The sequence below is a fragment of the Seriola dumerili genome, unplaced genomic scaffold (assembly GCF_002260705.1).
Source record: "Seriola dumerili isolate Sdu_G_001 unplaced genomic scaffold, Sdu_1.0 BDQW01000003.1, whole genome shotgun sequence".
Taxonomy (NCBI): Eukaryota; Metazoa; Chordata; class Actinopteri; order Carangiformes; family Carangidae; genus Seriola; species Seriola dumerili.
The window spans coordinates 11,014,855-11,035,399 of record NW_019174258.1 but is presented as its reverse complement, the minus strand read 5'-3'; the positions used below and the strand labels follow the sequence as shown (position 1 = coordinate 11,035,399).

The window sequence follows — 20,545 nt, the reverse complement described above, 5'->3', positions numbered from 1 at the left end:
CACTTTAGACAGTTTTGTGTTTCCTCTGTTTGTTCAATTGAGTTTTTTTTTTGTTATCTGCATTACTGCAAACCAGTTCTCCACCAGGGAGGATAATACCTTGATACTGAGCCAACCACAGAGTGCTGATGCTTCATGGAAACTGAGCTGAGAACAACCAGAATCGTCCCCTGCATCGAGCAGTTTTAGGTTTTATGACAGGACTGATGTTAAGATGATTTAATAAACCACAGAGACTCCACAAAAAATGACAGACAAATTGGCTCGTAACTCAAAAAGCATAGATACACACATTCAGCATTCACCCAGACTGATTGTTTTGTGTACATATATATTATAAATATTCTACTGCTCTCTAATTTGTTAAAGACCAAATTTAAAAAAAAAAGAGGTTGAGGAAAACATGGAAAAGAGAGAGGCGATGGGGACAGAGAAGGTTAGCAGCAACAGCATCTTCCAGCATTCCTGGTTCTCACAGCTTAGGTGTGAAGTGACGCCTCCAGACTCATCAGTTCTCATCAGTGTGAAACCATCACACCTCTGCTTTAACTGGATAATACAAGTCATTATGCTTCATTAAACCTCAGCGTATTTACATTTCGATTTCCCACCATGCGGGACATAGGTTTTCTGTCCAGAACAACAGAGAACAGGAGCAGCAGTAGGATAAGCTTCAAGATAAAGACAGTGAAGGGTTAGAGATGACAGCCGACGCCTGAGTTGCTGTGACTATAAAATGATCGTGCTGGTGAGAAATGGTGGGATATAAAGTGGAGAAGATCAAGAGAAGGGTAGAAATCACTGCTGTCAGGTTCAAGGTTGGAGTGAGGTGATGAGGAAGAAGAAGGGAGTTAGGACAGGATCATGTCTGCTCTCTTAATGATAAGAAAACTCCAGACTTCTAAGCCACTGACATGATGGTGTGCATTTTTTAACTCAGCTAGTGTCAGTGCTTTGCTTTACCTGGTGAAGCAGCATGATGTTCTAGTCAAAACAAAATAGAGCAATATGATTTACGCACATCCCAATACCATATATGTAAAAATCCAACAATCCTTTTGTTAATGTTTCTCAGGCACAAAGCGCACAGTGTAAAACCCTAAACCCCTACGTACCATCCTATATATACTGTACTCTTGACACTGTGTCTTCACATAGACATAGACTGAATAAGAAAGTTGGATTTTAGACCTTTTCTGTAAAGGTCATTTTATTGATCTTTTTTTTTTCTTTTTATCAAATAGAATTATATACGTACTTCTTTTTTAATAGCGTAATTAAAAATTAGTGGTGGAAGAAAGACTCAGACTCTATATTTAAGTACATGTAGCACCACAATGATAAAATAAAACAGCGTCGTTTGAGCAGCATTTTTTTTATATTGCGGTTGATTGATGTCGAGTCAATTCTAACTTGCATCATATTTGCATCATATGTTTTAGACTGGTCATATGTATGTTTGTATGTAAAATCTGAATCTGGATAAGTACCATGTTATTATGGCAGGTGAAGTAAAAAAGTATATTTTCCCTCTGAAATGCTGTGAACTAAAAGTATCAAGTGATATGAAGTTTAATTATCCAAGTGAAGTGTATCAGAATTATACCTCATTTTTATTTATTGTTACAATAGACTGATGTGTATTTGGTGGTAATGGATCCAAAAATCTTCATAAAGTTTCACATACTTCTCCTGTATTGTAAATATTTTGGATTAAATGTTGACATAAATGATGGAAATTTTTAATTTTGGTCTCGTACCTTTGCAGGATATTACTGTATGTACTGCATAGATCTTCCTGGTCATATGTTAAAAGCTGGTTACTAAAGAAGTTGAGAGCAGTGACTCTGTGTACAGGCAGCCCTCTTCTGTACGGGTTTGTCACTGGTTTATTTTTGCAGTGTATAGCTTCTTCACACGTTCCTGTTATATTGTTTAGTTTGAGAACCAGTTCTTAGATCATTCAAAACAAACCCTATCCATGCAACATGTGCAAAATACATCTGAGTTTCTGCAGGGAAAAAACCCAAAAAGCAAAAACTGTTTATTGTTTTGAGCAGGAGTCAAAATTCACACTTCCACTCCTGAAGCTGAACTTTCCCAGACTCAGAGGAGAGGCAGAGACAGGGGCAGAGGGAGAGAGACAGAGACAGGATCCCGGTGAGGGAGCGTGTGTGTGTGTGTGTGTGTGTGTGTGTGTTTTCAGGGGCAGTGGCCTCTGCTTTAGACACTGATGGTTTGTGAGAATCTGCGGAGGTGTCACTTAACACCTCTGTGGCCTGGCCTGGACTTATAAACCAGTGTGAAGGAGCTGAGAAGCAGTCACAGCTTCCCAGTCTCTCCAGTCAGACCACTGAGTCCCTCCACACAACATGGATACCTCTTCGGTCCCTCTGCTCAACTACGGCCTGCAGTACCAGTGGTGCTCAGACTCAGACCTCTCCAGCATCTCCTCTTCAGAGACCCTCTCCCCTTTCCACTCTATGGACTCCAGCCTGTCTCCTTCCTACCAGCAGCCTCCACAGTCCACCCCTAAGGCAGCGAAAACTGGATATTCCCAGAGCCTCAAATCCTCCACCTTCTCCCTGTCTGGACGTGGCCGGAAGTCGGGCCGAGCCAACCGGATCCGCAGCAAACAGAGGGAGAGCGCCAGCGAGAAGGAGAAGCTGAGGATGAGGGATCTGACCAAGGCTCTGCATCACCTCAGGTCCTACCTCCCGCCCTCGGTTGCCCCCGCCGGACAGACTCTGACAAAGATTGAAACCCTCCGCCTCACTATCCGCTACATCTCCTACTTGTCGGCCCAGCTGGGCCTCAGCGAGGAGGTGCTGTTTCAGCGAAGGGAACAAGGAGACACCTCGGCAAGCGACACCTCCTCGCCTGACATCCTCAGCTACTTCCAGCACGGCTCCATGGGAGGTCAGGAGGCCCAGCTCCAGAACCAGAACCTCAACCTCAACCAAAGCCTGTACCAAGCCCAGTGTCACAGCCAGAACACCATGCTGCACTCTGGGAGCTGTAGTTTTGGAGTGGATCAGTACAATAAACAGTACGGTGAAGCTCCTCAGGGAGACATCAACATGGATACCATCATGCAGTCAGCTCCAACAACACAGCCCTCCTGTCAGGTATGTCAACATTTACTCATTAACATTATCTGTGACACATTATTTATGTAACATCACACATGTAGCATCAGACTGTACAAAATGCTAAGATATTTCCTGTTTTTTTTATTTTTTTTATACAGATGTGTGGCAAAGACTTCTGCATCCCGCTGGTTCCCAGAGAGTATTGGGGCTAAACACTCCAACACTGTGTGATCATCGTCCAACAACAGACACAAACTACTTCACTGTTTTTACTGCCTCACTGTGAATCAAGTAATTTATTTGAAATATACTATATATGCTATTCTACATTTTATTTATTTTGTCCTATGAAATGTTCCTTGTAAATATTGATATGTCTAACAGCTATTTTTATATTTCTTTATACCACTATTTATAATAAAATATTCAAATGTCATCATGTCTTGTCATTATTGCTTCCCATGATGCAATTCACTGTCTCTCATTCATCATTCTGAAAGGTATTCATTATTCATTATAACTGTTACTAATGGTTGCGTATAAGCAGTTTGTTAAAAAAAAAATAAAAAAAATAGAATCCAGGGGGATTGTCTGTTCTTTAACCTAGTGATATGAGGCAGGAGGAGGCTGGTGCTTGTGGGAAAATGAACAGAGTGCCCTCTCCTGGTCACACAGGCACAGTGGATCTGCACATCCTCAACAAGGGTCTGGATGAAAACACCAGTGTTCTTAATGATGGTGCTCACAGTGAAGCACAGAAGTACACAATTAAAATAAATTGCTAAGCCTCCCAGTCACTTTTTGTTTAATCATGTTGTAGCTGCCACAACAAAATATTCAGTATGAAATGAAGTGGATATGTAAAAGAGGATGGGATTTAAAGCTTGTTCAAATCGTACGCACATGCTGACCACATAAAGGATTATTGATATCTTATTTTATGATACAAGATAAAGATTAAGCATTAGAGGCAGTGATCATTTGCAGTTATCAGTATCTGGAGCTCATACCTCCTATTGACAAAAGACAACTCAGCTCACAGCTGCATGTCACAGAAACTGTCAGATGGAGGTTAAAGCCTCACTTTGTCCCTTTGTTTCACATAAAGTAGCTTTAAAATGGTTGAATAATCATTTTTCAAGTCTGTCTATAAACTATTGTTTATTATAAATTGTCATGTGCCCACATGAATCAATGTTAATGATACTAAACAAGAAAATGGAATTCATTGGAGCATATAAAAACAATAAATACTTTGGATTTTGAGGAAGGGGTGTGGAGGGGGGCTTTCATAAAACACTATTGTGTAACATTGTGTAGTGTAGGATACAAAATAAAGTCATACACACAGCAGATAAGTCATATAAGTTTGATAATGTCTTGTATAAATATATCATATTATATTATATTATGTTATATAATTACTATGGCACAGAGAAGCTGCACATAATCCTATGAGAGTGTTACTGTAATGGCGTGAGATACATCAGAGACTTTGGTCTTTCCAGAACCATTGTAGTAATTTCCTGTCAGGGTCTGAAGCATGTGACATGTGAGTAGTCGAAGTAGCACACCAGAGATCAGCCTCTGCCATGGGTTATCTAGTTTATTTAGTGTACCTTTGTTAATGTGGCTCAGCAAACACAGAGAGGTCCCTGGCACCGCTAAGTCTAGACTAAGATATAAGATCCTCTCTACTCTTTGCCCCCTTCTCTCACCCACAGCCCTAATTACCTGCTTAAGCCAACGGAGGGGCCTTTAATATTCATAGAGAAGTGTGGATCTGCATATCAGGCTGGAGAATTAGGCCTGCGTGTTTAGCTTGCCACCTACATGCAGTTCATTTGATATGCAAGCAGCAAACCTAACACAAAGCCTAATATACTCACTTAGGTCTTTCATCACAGTAAAGCTAATAAACTCTCCTGGCTAAAAGGGTGTGGGATGAAAGGGTTAGCACTTTGGTGCTGATTATTCCCTCATTACATGTGAGTAAACACCGTCAGAGCTAATGTGGATTAAGAGAAGGAAGATCCCCTCTATCATCAGCCTGGGAGGGAAAAAGAAAGTTGACAGCTGGGGGAATTCATAATGAATAAATAATTAACTGATAACAGTTTATAATTTGATACAGAAGTAGAATTAGAGAGGCTCTCTTCTGAAAAGAAAAGAAAATGATAAATAAAATAAATATTTAGGCAGAAAAATGAATATCTGGAATTCCTTTTGAAGATTTTTTTGTGGAACACTGCAAGGATCTTTACAAGTTTCAAACTTCAATCAACCAAACATTTAACTGCTAATGATTAGTTGCAATAAGTGCTATCAGTCACTCTTTCATCAGATGATACAGACTTTATTTTTACGTGTTTTTAGGGCAGTAACCAGTATGTTACAGTGCAACAGGTCAGCAAGAGGGAAATGACAGTCACAATGTAACAAGAGAACTTATAAACAATATAACATATGAATATATGAGTTTTAAATGATGTTGTTTCCAATAACTCATCTAATGTCATGTCACAAAAAGATGGAGGGGATTCAAAGGTCACTGGAGGAAGTAGTCCTTGGGTCAGTTATCAAGTCTGGTGTCACCTCACACACTTTCCTGCTCAAGGAAAATGATAAAAGAAACAGAGAAACAAAACCACTGCTTCGGCAAAATCATTTTCACTGGTAGTTCAACAAATCCTGTCCTCAGAAGACCTTTATTATTGCTTTTGGCATTTTTTCCTAAATCTTTTTGTTGTTGTTGTTGTTGTTGCTGATGTTGTTTTTGGTTTTTTTGCATAAGTGAGCTGGTGGAGAGCTGTGTGTGCGAGACCGATTCACACGTCCCAATCATGGGGTTCACCAGGAGTCAAATGTGACACGGTGGTTTGTGGGAACACTGCTCAGGACTCAGATCCACAGTCCACACCTGACATTCAAATCCTCAGACCTGCCAGAGAGAAGCCAGGGGTCAGGAAAGTAAAACCCCACCTCTGCTTGAATATGAATTGTGTGACTGAAAACAAAATACACCATCGGGCATTAGTTTAATTGTTTTTTAAGTGTTTTTTGTGTGTATGTGTTGTAAATGTTACTGCTATAGAGTCACATTTGTGAGATGTCAAGTTCAGTTCAAAACTCTCTTGTCCCACAACAGGATTATGTTTCTGTTTTTTTCTTTTTTTTGCAGCATGGCTTGAGAAAATATATAAATAATAAAAACACAATCAGTCAAGTGAAAGACATTAAAACGTGCTGTTACTGTACACTGAATACAGAATATAAAATAGAAAGTCCGTGTGATATCTGATTAAAGATTGTATTATATAAATATAAAATTACAATATATCATATTATATATGAAATATTATATATAACAAGATTATTCTGCCAATGAAAAGTCTGACTAGATAACAGACACAGTCCTAAGATATATAATGTGCTTGGCAGTTGTTACGGATGCTGCGCATTCTTTCTATGAGGATCCAGGTTCCCAGACCAGTGAGGCCTACTACTGTCCAAACAGGATGAGGTGTAAACTCCTCACACCTCCCAGCTGCCCCGGCACACTTCTCCTGCCTGAGCTCACAGGGAATCAGATACCACGGCAGAAAGAGCAGCTTTAACATGTAGAACTGCTAAATTATGTTCAGCGTCACACTAAACAACATTTACATGTGGATGTTGAAAGGACACAGCGTTGACTCCTGTGTTTGACTGAACCTTCTTAGTTTATTCGATCAGACACTCATAAAAACATAATTGGATATGTTTTGGTGACAAATCCCTCAGGTTCACAGACAGACCTGAGACCCAGGTACAGCCCCTGTCATGGCAGGGTCATGTTCCCAGGCTGCAGGAGTGTATAGTGTGAATCAGACTACTTTATGATGCTCGTGCGAGCTGCCAGGTCACACCTTGCACTGGAGCTGGCCGGTTTCCCATGGGACCCCCTGGCCAAGGTGTCAGCCTTGCTCCCAGTGCTTCTCAGGACCAGAGGTGGCTTTTGGAGGTGCAACCTCACACCTCCCACCACATATATGGGGTAGCTTCCCTCTTCCTCCTCACTATCTTCTGACTGCCTCACCAGCAACTCACTGACAACTCACTGCTCAAAGAACCTACAGCCATGGAGAACTCTTTCCTGTTTGACTGCGAGTCCCTGCTGGAGAAATGTTATGATCCTGTGACCTACGATCCAGCCTCCGACCCTGGTTACTTCAGCGCAGGCAGCAGCCTGTCTCCCACCTCGTCTGTGGACTCCTTTTCCTTCTCCCCCACCTCCCTCCAGGCTGCCGGAAATGAACAAGACGCCTTGGACTGTCTCCTCTTCAGCAGCTCTGAAGCACCTCGTCTTACCCACGAGACACAGACTCTGCCCTGCTCCACCACAAAGAAATCAAGGTCCAGGTATCCGGGGAAGAAGCGCCAGACAGCCAGCGAGAGGGAGAAGCTGAGGATGAGGGACCTGACCAAGGCAATGCATCACCTCAGGACATACCTCCCACCCTCAGTGGCGCCCGCCGGCCAGACCCTGACCAAGATCGAGACGCTACGCCTCACCATCCGCTACATCTCCTACCTGTCGGCCCAGCTGGGCCTCAGTGAGGAGGTGCTGGAGCAGAGGAGATACTCGGGCTTCATGGAGCAGCCCCAAACCCTCAACCAGTTCCTGGGTCAGCCAGCAGCCAGCTACAGCCCACAGGAATCAAGCTGTAATACCATGAGCACAGCCCAGCTCTCCTCTCTGCAGCACGCATATCAGGTACGTTCAAGTCATGGTTACAAGCATTTACATTTTAAGTAGAGGATATGCTTTACAGTTGTTCTCTGGAGTGTTATAGTTCAATGAGTCTCTAACCAAACTCTGTTTTCTTTTACCAGGTTTCTAGTGGAGATTGCTTCATCAGCGAGCAGTACTGGTCGCCACAGCAACAACTAGAAAATGTCACATTCTCTGGACAGTGCTGAGACATATGACTGTCGGTCCACTCAGCTATTTTCATTGCAACAATGACGCCCATCAGTATTTATGGACAAAACTTCTCATTTTTGTTATTTTGAACAAAATGTACTTCTATGTGTTTTTGTATATAAAACTGTATATTTATTGAGCTGTCACAGTGTGAACAGAATAAACATTATTATTCATAAAAACTCTTGCGCTTGTTGTGGTATTTCCTTTTATCAGTCCAAACTCTACAATCTACACGTATAAACACATGCAGACTTGATGCTTGACTCCACTTCCTTACACAAACACAGCAGCTGTCAGCAGGACACTGAGGTGTTAAACAGGGAGCACATCCCCTCTAAAGACTTTAAGGAAAGACCCCTACTGAGAGAGGTGGCAGCTGAACTAGGACCAGTTAATTGGCACCTCTTCTATCCATCGTAAACATGTCTGGTTCGTGAGACCTTGAAAAAAAACCTCATGATAAATAACTGGCGCTCGACCAGGTTCAGAGACTTGACCAATTACGCTGTCAAATAGGTTTTATTTCTCTCCCGGTTCTGATTGTCCCAAACTCTGTTGTGTTTAGATTCACACATGACTTACAGCTTAATATGGTCATAAGCTATGTTAGTCTACAGTGGGAGATGTCCGCTCCACTTTCTGAATTGATGTTTCATACTGTTCTTATGTCAACAATCTGATGTGCAATATTGTCCAGATGTCTGCAGCTGCTCTACAACCTCTAGCCGGTACAAAATCTCAGCTTGCTCTCCTTCTATTTGTTCTCAGAGGCAATTGTTCAAAGTGCTGTTTAAATGTAAAGGTACAAAATGTCATAATTTAAAATGGCTTTTATTTCACAGTCTGGCAAGATGCAAAAAAAAACAAAAACAAACAAAAAACAGTGAGCACAGAATATACCTTTTTTTGTGTTGCTAAATTCTGTGATATTTCAAATGTTGTCAGGGACAGTACATAAATCAAATAACACATTTTCCAAATACAAAACCAGATTTAGATATCAAATAATCTTGAACCACATAAAGGCTTTATCAAAACTTTACATTAAAAAGTAAATCTCCATCATATTCAGAATATACATTATATTTAAGAATAAATTTGTCAGTGTGTTTGCGTTACTAAACTGGAGAGGAGGCCTCATTGGTGAACCATTCGAGCACCTGTTTCTCGTTCATGGCCACCCAGTTCATGTTGGCTTTGGTTCTCTCCAGCGCCTGCTCAAGAGACGCGGTGCCCGAGCCGAAGTTCCCTGCATTGTCTTCTTTGAACTGCAGCAGCTAGAGAGGAACATGGTGAAAAGATTGGGATTTAACTCTGGGACATACAGCATATAGAGTGTAGTGTAGTGTGTCAACATGAACAATTATTGTACAGAACATCTAACACTATAGGACAACCTTTAGTCATAGGAATATTTACTTATATAACAACACTCGGATATAGAGTTTGAGCTATTTGTACTTTTCCTATTTAATGCCACTGTATACTTTTATTCCACTACAGTTTGGACAGAAATATTGTATTTTTTACTCTATGTGTGAAAATTAAGTTACAAATAAAAATTTAAAACATCATCAGTTATATGTTTAAGTCATTTTTCATGCAAAAATGCCAAACATTACATGGTTCCAGTTTTTTCAATGTGAGGATTTGCTGTTTCCCTTTCTTACATTAAAGTGAGCTGAACCATTTGTGGGTTTCGAGTATTGGTTGGACAAGGCAAGTAATCTGAAGGTGTCACTTTGGTCTCAGGGAACTTGTGATGGACATTTCTCACAATTTCATCAACATTTACATGATCACATGATGATTTCCTGTCTCAGCCAACTACAACAATAAAATGCTGCTTAGACATTAATGCATCAGTAAGAATTATCTTATGATATAATATAATAGCATAACATTCACAGGGGGCATTTTTTGCATTGAATACTTTTTCTTTTGATACTTTAAGTACATATTGCTAATAATACTTGTATGACTACTTGTAATGGAGTATCTTCATAGCGTCACATTGCTGCTTTTACTTAAATAAATACTTCCTCCACCACTGGTACCTTACAAACATTGGAATCAATGTCATCAATATTAATTCCATCAGAAATTAGGTCCTGCAAATAAAACCAAATATAGATGAAACTGTACCTGCTTGTACTCAAATTCAGTGGAGAAACGTTTGGTCACTCCATCAATTAGTCTTCCAAAGGAAAATGATCCACCACCATAGCTGAAGAAAAGAAAAGACGAAAATAAGATCATTTTGGAATCAACCACGGACTGTGTTACCCAGCTGTTTTGTTGTTCTTATTTGTGTTTGCTCCATAGCAATGTGTCAACCCTGGCACTGCTTTCCTCCTCTAGCTGAGATACACAGCACAAACTCACTCATTGAATATGTGGTTCCAGTTGGATCTGATAAAGTCCCAAGCCAGAGGTTGACCGATGGGGTTACTAGCAATGTAGACGATGGTGAAGGTGGCATCCTGCTTACGGATCTTCTTTGGGTCCAGACAATACTTCAGATACCTGAAACACATTCACAGTGAGGTCAAAAGCCAAACACGCACCACCATAATGCTGCAGTGACCGCTCCAAAAACACACAAAAAAACACTAAGTACAGAAGGTCTTCTCATTTAGAGCAGGCTGCAGAGTGTAACATCACTATAAGAAGCAAACAATAAGAAAAGGAAACATTATCCAGCATGATGTCAGTGCTACTGACCTGTTCAGCAGCCAGGGCTGTTTGGTGCATGACAGAGCATACATGAGTTTATCAGCTTCTGAAGCGATCGTCGCGTTCTTGTACATGGACCAGGCAAAGTCCCACTCCTTCTCTCCTCCTGCTGCAATTGCACTGCAGTACACTGTGGACTTCAAGTTGGGACTAATCCTGGAAGGTTTGAAAAAGACGGGAAAGAGTTAAGGTGGTGTCAGCAGTGGCTAAGACGGGATCAGGGAGGTCATGAGGGAAAATGGTTGGGCACAAAGTAATGAAAGGCAAAAACAATACTTGAATTAAAATAATGCACTTGACAAGTTTAGAAAAGTGTGACATCTTAATACCTCGAGTGAAAATGAGGAGGACAGGAAAAGGGACACATAAGAAATTAAGAGCATTTGGAACAGAAAGAAAGTGAGGAGTGTGAACACACGTGTTGTTAGCTTTGTTTTCCATCCACTCTTTGAACCAGCCAGTGGTCAGATTATTACAGCCTTCTACACCAGTACTGCAGGCCAAGGAGATTGCATTCACCTGATTGTACCTGGATAGGGACAAGAGAGAATACAAGGGTCAAGAGAATAGTCGAACAAATGAAGTCATCCATTAAAACAAGGCCCAACCAAATAAGACTAAGAGTCAGCTCTTTGAGGCTATACATATACTTAAGCTAAATACGAATAAGCTCACACTGACAATGCCAACATGCTGACGTTTAGCAGGCATTATGTTTATCAGAGCCTGTATTTATCAAAGAGCTAAAAGAAACATTTTGGATTTAAGTGAAACATAAAAGAAAATTCCTGCATTTTCACTCCTACTCACCATCTTAAAAAGAATAACAATAATTTATCAAATTGATTTTGATGTAAAATTTCAGAGAGCACCAGAGGACAGCATGTATCCTGGATGACTGCAGTGCAGAAACAGAGCCAAACACACCTCTGGTTTCGATCATTTGATTGATGGGATATTACACTGCTTTTTAATGTTTTCCTTTTTTTCTGGCATTTATCAGGGGTGCAAAAAAAACAGAATAAATCTGCCATCATCTTTATCTGCACTCCTCAGCGTGGTACTGCTGTACATTCGCCTTATTACATCATTTGTCTGACCTACCTCATCTACCAACAGCATAAAGTCCTGCAACAGAATTTTGTTTCCATTTCAGGCAATTTACTCTTATTTGATCCCTAGTTATATATCATGATCATTGCAACATTATGACAATAATGTATCAATCCAATCCTGCGACAAATACATGTGTGTTAAGAAGGCATGTTAACATCCTTACTGGTCAGTGTGGTTTTCAGGGATCTTTGTCCAGTTGACAGTGAGATCTTTGAAGTAGTTAAACAGAGGCGTGACCTGTTTCTTTATGTAAGCCTGAGGAATGAACATAGTGTCAGTTGTTAATTTGTATTTCTGCTTGAAAAGATAAATGTGTCATTCAGAGATAATTAACTAGAGTTACATTTATACAGTATAATTTAAATACACTACAAGTGCCATTAAACACTTGTTTCTTTGTTAATTCTTCAGGATCAGCATCAGAATTAATTAATTTATCAAGTATGCTGTTGAGTATTCTTTACAAACCTGCATGGGTCCATACACTTCACTGCGGTCAAACATGAGGTAGAAGTAGTCCAAGTTGCGCCTGGCTGTCTGCCATGGCATGTATTCTACTTCTTTATGGAGGAACTTAGTAGTCCTCAAGGCCAGAGTTGTGTTCACCGTCTTTGCCCTAAAAATATCATATATAACTGCTCTGCTCTCTCTTTCAATATTTGATATTTGACAACAATTATTTGTAAAAAAAAAAAAAAAAAAAAAAAAGAAAAGAAAAGAAAAAAAAGGCATTGTTGGTAAAAGAGTATATGATCTCACCTTGCAAGGTTAAAAGCATCATCGATAATTTGAGCCCGGTTGATCACTGGAATATCCTGAAAAGTGAACACAGACCTGATTTAGAAAATCGAGTTTGGAGGCATGGGTCATCATTTAGGAACACTGCAGCAGCATAATTTCCAGTTGCAGGTACCGTATGTTTGGAGCCCAGTTTGGTGAGGAGACGCTCCCAGTTGTCAGAGTCGTAGTTGACTCTGTAGAAGCCTCTCATATCTATGTTGGCCACCAACCACTCATCAACACCAAGAGTCATGTTCTTGTTTGTAGCTGTTTGGAACGAGATGAAAAATGAATGCATCTTTTTCACATTGTGTTCATCACCCTTACATCTGCTCTGAAAATACACCTGAGATAAATCTTACCTTCTTTGGCAACAAGCCAGTACTGTTCTTTTTCTACACCAGTCTTTATCCATGTAATGGGAACATACCACTCGTAACTGGAGCACACAGTATATAGAGAGAGCAGGTGAGTTAAGTATAACAAGTTATATGTTAACCACATACTGTATATTCAGCATATTCACTGAGACGTTAAAAAGTGGTTCCTACTTGAACGGTGAAGGTCTGTCCACTACAGAGTCTGGATCCAACAGGAAGTGTTTCTGGGTGATACTTCCAGTCTTGGTGTCAATGGTGACAACAGGGAATCCCATCTGTAGGATCCATCGGTTCATGATAACCTCCACAGGGCCGGGTAGTGATATGCCAGCTTTATCCACTGCCTGGGAACAGGAATATTCAAATATTAATAATATCATTCATTGCTCCCTGTCAAAGTATTCTCTTTTCCTTTTTGACAAGTAGTTCAAAGGGCAGTTATTAAACACGATACATGTTCAACTCATTTTTTGATACTATTTCTTCAGCACTTTAATATTTCTATTTTTATATTCTATTTTACATTAAGTGCCAAGACTTGATCTCAGGACTGACTTATTCTACTGTTCACCGTTGATCATTGAGTCACAACAAAAAGTCAGATTAAACCTGCATATCTTTTGTTGGTTAATGTGGCAATTACAACATAATGGTAGTGTTAAATGGTAAAAAGCAGTGTGCAGCAGAACGAGTAGAAAAGAGCTATGAAGTCAGAAAAAAGACTGGTAATGTCAGGTACACAGCAACATCTACCTGAAGCTTGCTAACACTAGCTAACATTAGCCATTAGGTTGTAGCATCAAAACCCCTGAGTGGATAAAACTAAACTTGGGTGATTTCTGTCTTCTATGAATTCACCTTAAATTTGTAAGCGGATGAAAGTGTTATTTCTTCTTTTAAACGTTCAAAATTAGTTCCCCAATCATTATCTTTACATAAAAGTCTCACATTGCACATTAGTGAACTCACTGAAGGATAACGTCACCTGCCCAGAACCAAACAACAGAGAAAACTAATTGAGTGACTAGCTGGTGAACATAGTGTAGTAAGAGCCAGACATATCCCTCTGGAGTTGATGGAGAACAAGATGGAGTTACTAGAGAGAGAATATTGGACTAACAATGAAAATCCTGACACGACTCCAAATAAATGCTAATGTTTCTGTGTCTGCTCCTGGATGTTTAAATTGGCAACTGTTTGCTAACATGTTAGCCCTATCAACTGGTGATATGTCAATGTTGTGTTTACAGCTTATTCCACTGCCCCTAAGTTGGAAAAAGATCCATGACCTGCTTTAATAGTATAAATAGTATCAAAACAAGAGTATATAGCCTATTTCTATGTGGAGCGTTATAATATTAATCTGTATGATGAAGTACACTAATACACTAAAAACAGAACATTTACCGTAGTTGGAGACACAAACTACCAGTGCTACTGAGAAGTGTGGGGTTTACACAGGTCACCCATGTTAAAAATACATACACATTCAGTTGCCATGCCAAATAGCTTCCTGTTTTTGCAGTAAATAAATTGTTTTGAGGGCGTTTTCTGTTTAAGTAGATGTTTTGTGTAAAGAGAGCAGTCATGATGATGGTGCTATCTTACCATTTGCAGGTGCTTCCAAAGGTCTGTGTAGACTGTGTTATTATACTTGAACTCCTCTAAGTATGTCTGCAGACAGATAAAAAACCATTGGTTATACTCTGGCTGTGCTTTTGTGGTGAACAAAATTAATTGGATCACTTTCACCACACATACAGTTTATGATAGTCATCAGTTTAATCAGCTGTACTCACATGGAGTCCTTTGGAAAAGACAGACTCAGTGATAAACTCAGAGAGCATCCTGAGGACTGCAGCCCCCTGCAATAGAAAACAGAAGGATATCAGCAGTGTTAGTGAGTGACATATCAGATGTGACAGAATTACAGCAATCTGTTAATGTGATTCATTATTAATTTTATTCAGTAGTCCTCAAAGAGAGTAACAAGAGTCCTTGATCGGGGTACCAATAATAAAAGAGAAGAACAACAAGAAGTACAAGTACAACAATACAACTCATTATTCCTGTGTTTATCTGAGGTCACAGTCTTGCTTAGTTGGGCTTGCGGAGAACAATACATCGGGTTAAAGTTGTTGTAATGTGCTATCCTCAATTATACTCTACCTTGCTGTATGTGATGGAGTCAAACAGTTCACTGATGTGCTCTGGCTTCAGGATGTCCTCCTCTTTGGATGAAAGGGGATGGGAGGAGGCCAAAGCGTCCACAGCCATCACACCAAAGATCTCATTCAGAACTATTAAATCTTTCTGAAAAATACACAGAGAAGTGTTTGTATTTTTTGTATATTGGCATGGCCAGACACATTATTAAATGCTATGGGCGTATCAGGGTGACCAAATATGTTTAGATGTTATATTGATTTCTACATCTACATTGTCAGGAATTGGCTCACACTGGGTTGTCTTGGTCTACTCAGTGGACACTATGCAGCAACTCACCATATTCCACGTCGGTTCAGCTTTGTTGGCTCCAAGATAAGAGACGTAGGTGGCAAATCCCTCGTTGAGCCACAAGTCATTCCACCACCTCGTGGTCACCAAGTTCCCAAACCACTAAGAGGACAGACCTTTATTTTACTGGTGAACGCATTTCAAAGCTAAGAAAAATTACTATCAAAGATTTGATTGGTCTTTGGGGGGCACTACACCACTGGGTGTTGTTCAGTGTGTTACCATGTGAGCGAGCTCATGGGAGATGACTGTTGCCACCCACTCCTTGTCTCCATTGGATGACACACCAGGATTATATAAGAGGGCGGTCTCTCTGTAGGTGATCAGGCCCCAGTTCTCCATGGCTCCAGCACTGAAGTCAGGAAGAGCGATCTGATCTAAAATGATTACAGGGGTCAAAACTGGTCATTTTTTTTGACAGCTACATTTTCGAAAATACGTAGTGTAAAAAGTGGTTATGATCCCATATTGTTAGTAGTGCAAAAATTTAGGCTAATTCAGGGTCCATGTGTGGGTCTGTGGGTGTATGTGGTTCCTACCAGATTTTTTCAAGGGGTAGGAAGAGTTGTAGTATTTCTCAAAGAACGCCAGTATGGGTCCAGTCTTCTCAAGGGCATAGTCTCCTTGGCCCTCCTCGATGGCTTTCCTGCGAGCCCAGATCCTGACCTGGACAAAAACAGTGGTTTATTAACAAAACAGAAAAAATTGTGGTGGATCAGAATCCTGATCAGACCAGCCGCCCCCAGAGTCCAGCAGAGGGCAGCATAGAACCAACCAACCAACAGAGCAGAGCGGCAAACAACTGATGAGCCAGCACAGAGGGATTTCATTAACAGGCTGGTTGTTTGAAATGTTTGAGATATCAAAATTTGAAAAAAATTAGATTGGCAGTTGGTAGTTTATGATGATTGCATTATAACAATTAACAACAAGTTACTTTCCTGCTATCAATAATACACAACACAGCGTACTGCCAAAAACTGTTAGAATTCAAGTTCTTGGGTTCTGACAGTAAAGTTCAGGCTCTATTGGGATTAAATCTTAAACTATTGGTCCTTATTCAAGCTGTAGGTGCAACAGTGGTACTGTGTAGCAGTAATATAAGATAGCAGACAGTAGTAGCAAAGAATCCAGTATTAGTAGGTGAAGTAGTTTTCGGGCAAAGTGTGGTTCTCAAGGCTGATTATTAATCTTAGGGCTCATTGTTCACAAAATCCTCTTTTCTCTTGTTCTACTCTACAGGGAGGTCACAGCACAGCAGCTCACAGTGCTACAGTGGTAATAACTATTAAATATCAAATACAACAAAGTTGTAAGTTGTAAGATATAATTCAAACACCTGTAGATATAAATAATATAGATATTTCCACCAATTTCCATCTGTGTGGTTCTGATTGTAAGATGTAATAAATAATTACCAAAACATCTGCTTCTGGTTTCGACGCAATGTAGGTAAATTCACACACAACAAAAGCCAGCAAGTAGGTTGACATAATCTCTGTGGGTTCAAATCTTGTCTGGGTTAAATTCAGGCCATGCATAGTGATGTTGACAGGGTCTGTATGGGGACAAAGACAGTAGCAGATTTATTACAAATGAAGAAATGAGGAGCAACAAGCTCATTGTGTTCCTATAGTACAATAAGGCAGAATTTTTTTTTTGTAGTTGCAACATACAAAAGTGTGTAATTGATGAAGAAGCAAATACTGAAACAAGAAGTTACCATAATTCATGGAATTGGACAGAGCCACGGTCTCCCGGGGGTGAATGAGCGTCATGTGGAAGACAGCTTTCATAGCTGGCTCATCGAAGCAGGGGAAGGCTTTCCTCGCATCTGTTGGCTGCATTTGCGTTGTGGCCACAACTCTGACAATAACAGATGCCCACATTAAGACGTGAAACGTCAAAGCAACATTCCACCCTTACACACTCTCAGACTCACATGTAATCCCTGTTCTCTGGGTTATTTTGTGGTTGTACTATAAATTTCAGCAAACTGTGGAAAATGGGTGTGAACTTGGTTTTAGCTGAAATTATGTTTAACAAAAGGTTTAAAAATATCACCAGCTGTTTGTTTACTCTGTATGCATTTTCATTGGCCACGGTGTCTTTCGTGATACAACCACTAGGAGTCACCAAAGTGAGAGTATTTCAAATCCTACACATAGCAGCTTTAAACATTTCTCTATTTTATTTCATATTCATGAGTTAGTTTTAGAGGTGCTAGTAGGCTGGTTTTCTTACCTTTGGATAGAGCCAAGCTAGCTGTTTCCACCTGTTTCCAGTCCTTGTGCTAAGCTAAACTAGCCAGCTGCTGGCTATAGATTCATATTTGACCAACAGACACAAGAGTGATATCAATCTTATTATCCAACTCTCAGCAAAAAAGTACATTTCCCAAAGTATTGTGGAAATATTTTTTTTAAAGTTAAAGGTCTAGATTAAATGTATGGTTTGAGATGCCTGTAAAGGTTGTTGCTTTACAACATACATGGTCAGATCCCGACTGTGACATCACTCTTGAAACTCAACTGAAATAATTCAAACAAATGAAATGAAATTTAAAAATAAGGAACATTAAAAAGAACATCATACTTTTTTACACCGTCCTCAATGTATTCACTCCTGTAGAATCCGCCCAGGTCGTCGGCCAGCTCTCCAACAAAGTCAGTGAAGAGCTCGTACATGCTGCCGGCCTGCAGTGGGCTTTTGAGCTGGACCACCAGGTACTGGGTGGGAACCTCCAACCAGGTTATTTTCACTGTAGGTGCAGTGGCTCCATCCAGGCCCGTTAACGTGGCATGGTGTCCCTTGAAGGTGGTTAGGTTCAGCTTGTTGGAGTGGATGAGGATGAGGTCGGTCTCCTTCACACATTTGAAGACCACTTTGGATTTTCCACTGAAGATGTACGAGTCATTTGCGTTGGGCTCCAGCCGAGGCCACAGGGTCACGTTGTAGGAGATAGGAGCGAGGGAGTCTGGGAGTCTGTAGCGCTGCCAGGGCTCCTTTGGGGTGGACGGTGTGGTGGAGGGGGGCTGGGTACTGGGGGTGGCAGTATTTGGGCTGGTAGTGGATGGAGCTGTGACTTCATTCTTGGACTTCTCCTGACTGTAAACCACAGACAGGGCTATGATGGTGGCCACGGCGCTGATGGCTACTACCACACAGGTTACTGCCACCACTTTGCTGATGTAGAATCCTTTCCCCATGTCTCCACCAGAGAAGAAGAAGACAGAAGAGGGGAAGTGATTCCTATTTATGTCCTGCCTTGTTAGATTCAGCCCAGAGTTAATGGTTGATCTTCTGGCCAGGGAAAACAGCTGAAAGTCCAAAACAATGAGTTGTAAAAAGTCCTTGAGATAAGAACGAGCTCTGCTTCATCTGTGAACTTTATACCTGCAGAATGACTCTGAATAATGGCCCTCTTTACAAGTTGGCCTGTGTTGTCTCTGTTTATTCACTGCTGTAAATTGTGTGGTAGTGGGAAAAAAGTAGAACTGTGTGTGTGTGTGTGTGTGTGTGTGTGTGTGTGTGTGTGTGTGTTTACAATGTTCAAATGTCAAGTGTATACAGATCTGGCTATCCGATACTGTATAAGTATTGCATTATGGAATGAGCTACTCTCAATTGTTTTGAAAAACATTATTTACTTTGGTTAACCAAAACAGTTGAGGCCCTCACACATTTTCTGCATAGGCTGTTAAACTCAACAAGAACAAAAAATCCCGAGATCCTCATATTTGATTTTTGATTTGCAAACAGAAAAAGAAAAAATTAAAATGCATTACTTACATAAATCCACAGACTGTTCAATCAATCAACTCTTCCCCAATAACAAGAAGCTAAACAGAGGTATCAGCACTCACCTGAGCTGAGTGAAGGATTATGGATCTGACAGTCTGACACTTCTTCTTATAAGAAAATCCACAACCCTTTGTGGTCAAATGTATTCATGGACAAAGGCACTGAGTCAAGTAACTTATTGCGAACTTTGTTGTACTGTTGTCTAAATGAGTCAGATACTGATGTTATGTCTACACAGGCGACGTAGTGGAAACAGAAAATCAGAAGTGCTGTTTCAGACTATGCAGGATGCGTTCAGGCACAGTAATGCTGTGTGGTTGCTCACATTTTGGCATAGCTCAAAGCCCATCATATAATCAATTTATGTTAGCATGTAAAATGGAAGAAAATAAAGTTGAAGGCAAAAAAAAAAATGTCTTGCCCTTATTTGCTTAAACAGCTAACCCTAGACAGCTATATCGATTCAATTTGTTCCATCAGCCACACCAGCAACACACTGCAAGTGACAAATACAATCAAATACATGCAAGCACCCATTCCTGGTAGATTACTAGGTAATACTGAACTTGCTAATTCTAGTGTTTAGCTTGCTGATTGTGGAGAAAGAGGATAAAATGATTGTTGCTGTGTGGATGTAAAATTCTTTTCTCATACAAATATAAAACTCAGTATTTTGATATCTAAAAAACCTTCAGTTTAATGGCTCTATCACTCAAACTGGCCTTCCTGGATCACATTTAATTGTTTCACTGGTACCTGCAGCGACACATGACCTCACCAAACCAGCCACCTACGAAGTTGTGCACCAGAACATGTCTCCTGAAACTGAGCAACAGTTTGTTGGTTTGTCGACAAACTGTTGCTCAGATTCATGAGGGAATACTACCTATACCAGGCCAGGAAAAATGTGTAACTTCCCAGGAAAACCCAGTGTCAGTCTATTGAAATGACACACCAGGATATTGCACAATCCTCAAACAGAAAATATATTATTATTGTCTGTTGTTTTTCATAAACCTGTTGTGTCTCATCTTGAGGATTAATCATGTGTTAAGCTTTTGAATATTGGAATTTCTCAAGATCAAAATACAACTAGGTTCCAATAAGATTTACAGTATTTCTTTTAAACCATGCGTCATAATCGAACAAAA

At 40.3% G+C, this 20,545-nt stretch overlaps 3 protein-coding genes across 4 annotated transcripts; 2 read left to right on the top strand and 1 right to left on the bottom strand.

The window, feature by feature from the left end:
* The first annotated feature begins 2,372 nt into the window (after positions 1-2,372).
* LOC111219263 (mesoderm posterior protein 2-like) lies at positions 2,373-3,304 on the top strand. Its single transcript, XM_022741888.1, has 2 exons — positions 2,373-3,128; positions 3,251-3,304. The coding sequence occupies exons 1-2, from the start codon at positions 2,373-2,375 to the stop codon at positions 3,302-3,304; spliced, it is 810 nt and encodes a 269-aa protein (XP_022597609.1).
* A 3,908-nt stretch (positions 3,305-7,212) lies between these two features.
* LOC111219253 (mesoderm posterior protein 2-like) lies at positions 7,213-8,054 on the top strand. The gene is made up of 2 exons (XM_022741876.1): positions 7,213-7,848; positions 7,968-8,054. Exons 1-2 carry the CDS (start codon positions 7,213-7,215, stop codon positions 8,052-8,054), a joined length of 723 nt encoding a protein of 240 aa, XP_022597597.1.
* An 856-nt stretch (positions 8,055-8,910) lies between these two features.
* LOC111218032 (aminopeptidase Ey-like) lies at positions 8,911-19,474 on the bottom strand. 2 transcript variants are annotated; one of them, XM_022740133.1, is made up of 21 exons: positions 19,457-19,474; positions 18,186-18,910; positions 17,314-17,456; positions 17,009-17,148; positions 16,130-16,256; positions 15,813-15,967; positions 15,579-15,692; positions 15,243-15,386; positions 14,873-14,938; positions 14,682-14,747; positions 13,245-13,417; positions 13,056-13,132; positions 12,827-12,960; positions 12,673-12,728; positions 12,382-12,529; positions 12,077-12,168; positions 11,216-11,326; positions 10,786-10,953; positions 10,447-10,587; positions 10,207-10,288; positions 8,911-9,338 (listed from the first exon to the last, which is right to left on the bottom strand). In XM_022740133.1, exons 2-21 carry the CDS (start codon positions 18,797-18,799, stop codon positions 9,180-9,182), a joined length of 2,910 nt encoding a protein of 969 aa, XP_022595854.1. In that variant the 5' UTR covers positions 18,800-18,910; positions 19,457-19,474; the 3' UTR covers positions 8,911-9,179. The 2 variants fall into 2 exon arrangements, with proteins under 2 accessions (XP_022595854.1, XP_022595846.1); XM_022740125.1 differs by having other exon boundaries at positions 19,383-19,464.
* Between the last annotated feature and the right edge of the window lie 1,071 nt (positions 19,475-20,545).

Bases quoted from the DNA above. Each gene is read 5' to 3' on its own strand.
- LOC111219263 (XM_022741888.1), top strand. From the start codon at position 2,373: ATGGATACCTCTTCGGTCCCTCTGCTCAACTACGGCCTGCAGTACCAG. The intron at 3,129-3,250 runs GTATGTCAACAT...TTTTTTATACAG, and splicing joins CAACACAGCCCTCCTGTCAG to ATGTGTGGCAAAGACTTCTG.
- LOC111219253 (XM_022741876.1), top strand. From the start codon at position 7,213: ATGGAGAACTCTTTCCTGTTTGACTGCGAGTCCCTGCTGGAGAAATGT. The intron at 7,849-7,967 runs GTACGTTCAAGT...TTCTTTTACCAG, and splicing joins CTCTGCAGCACGCATATCAG to GTTTCTAGTGGAGATTGCTT.
- LOC111218032 (XM_022740133.1), bottom strand. From the start codon at position 18,799: ATGGGGAAAGGATTCTACATCAGCAAAGTGGTGGCAGTAACCTGTGTG. The intron at 17,149-17,313 runs GTAACTTCTTGT...GTCCCCATACAG, and splicing joins GTCCAATTCCATGAATTATG to ACCCTGTCAACATCACTATG. The intron at 15,387-15,578 runs GTGAGTTGCTGC...TGTATTTTTCAG, and splicing joins CTGAACCGACGTGGAATATG to AAAGATTTAATAGTTCTGAA.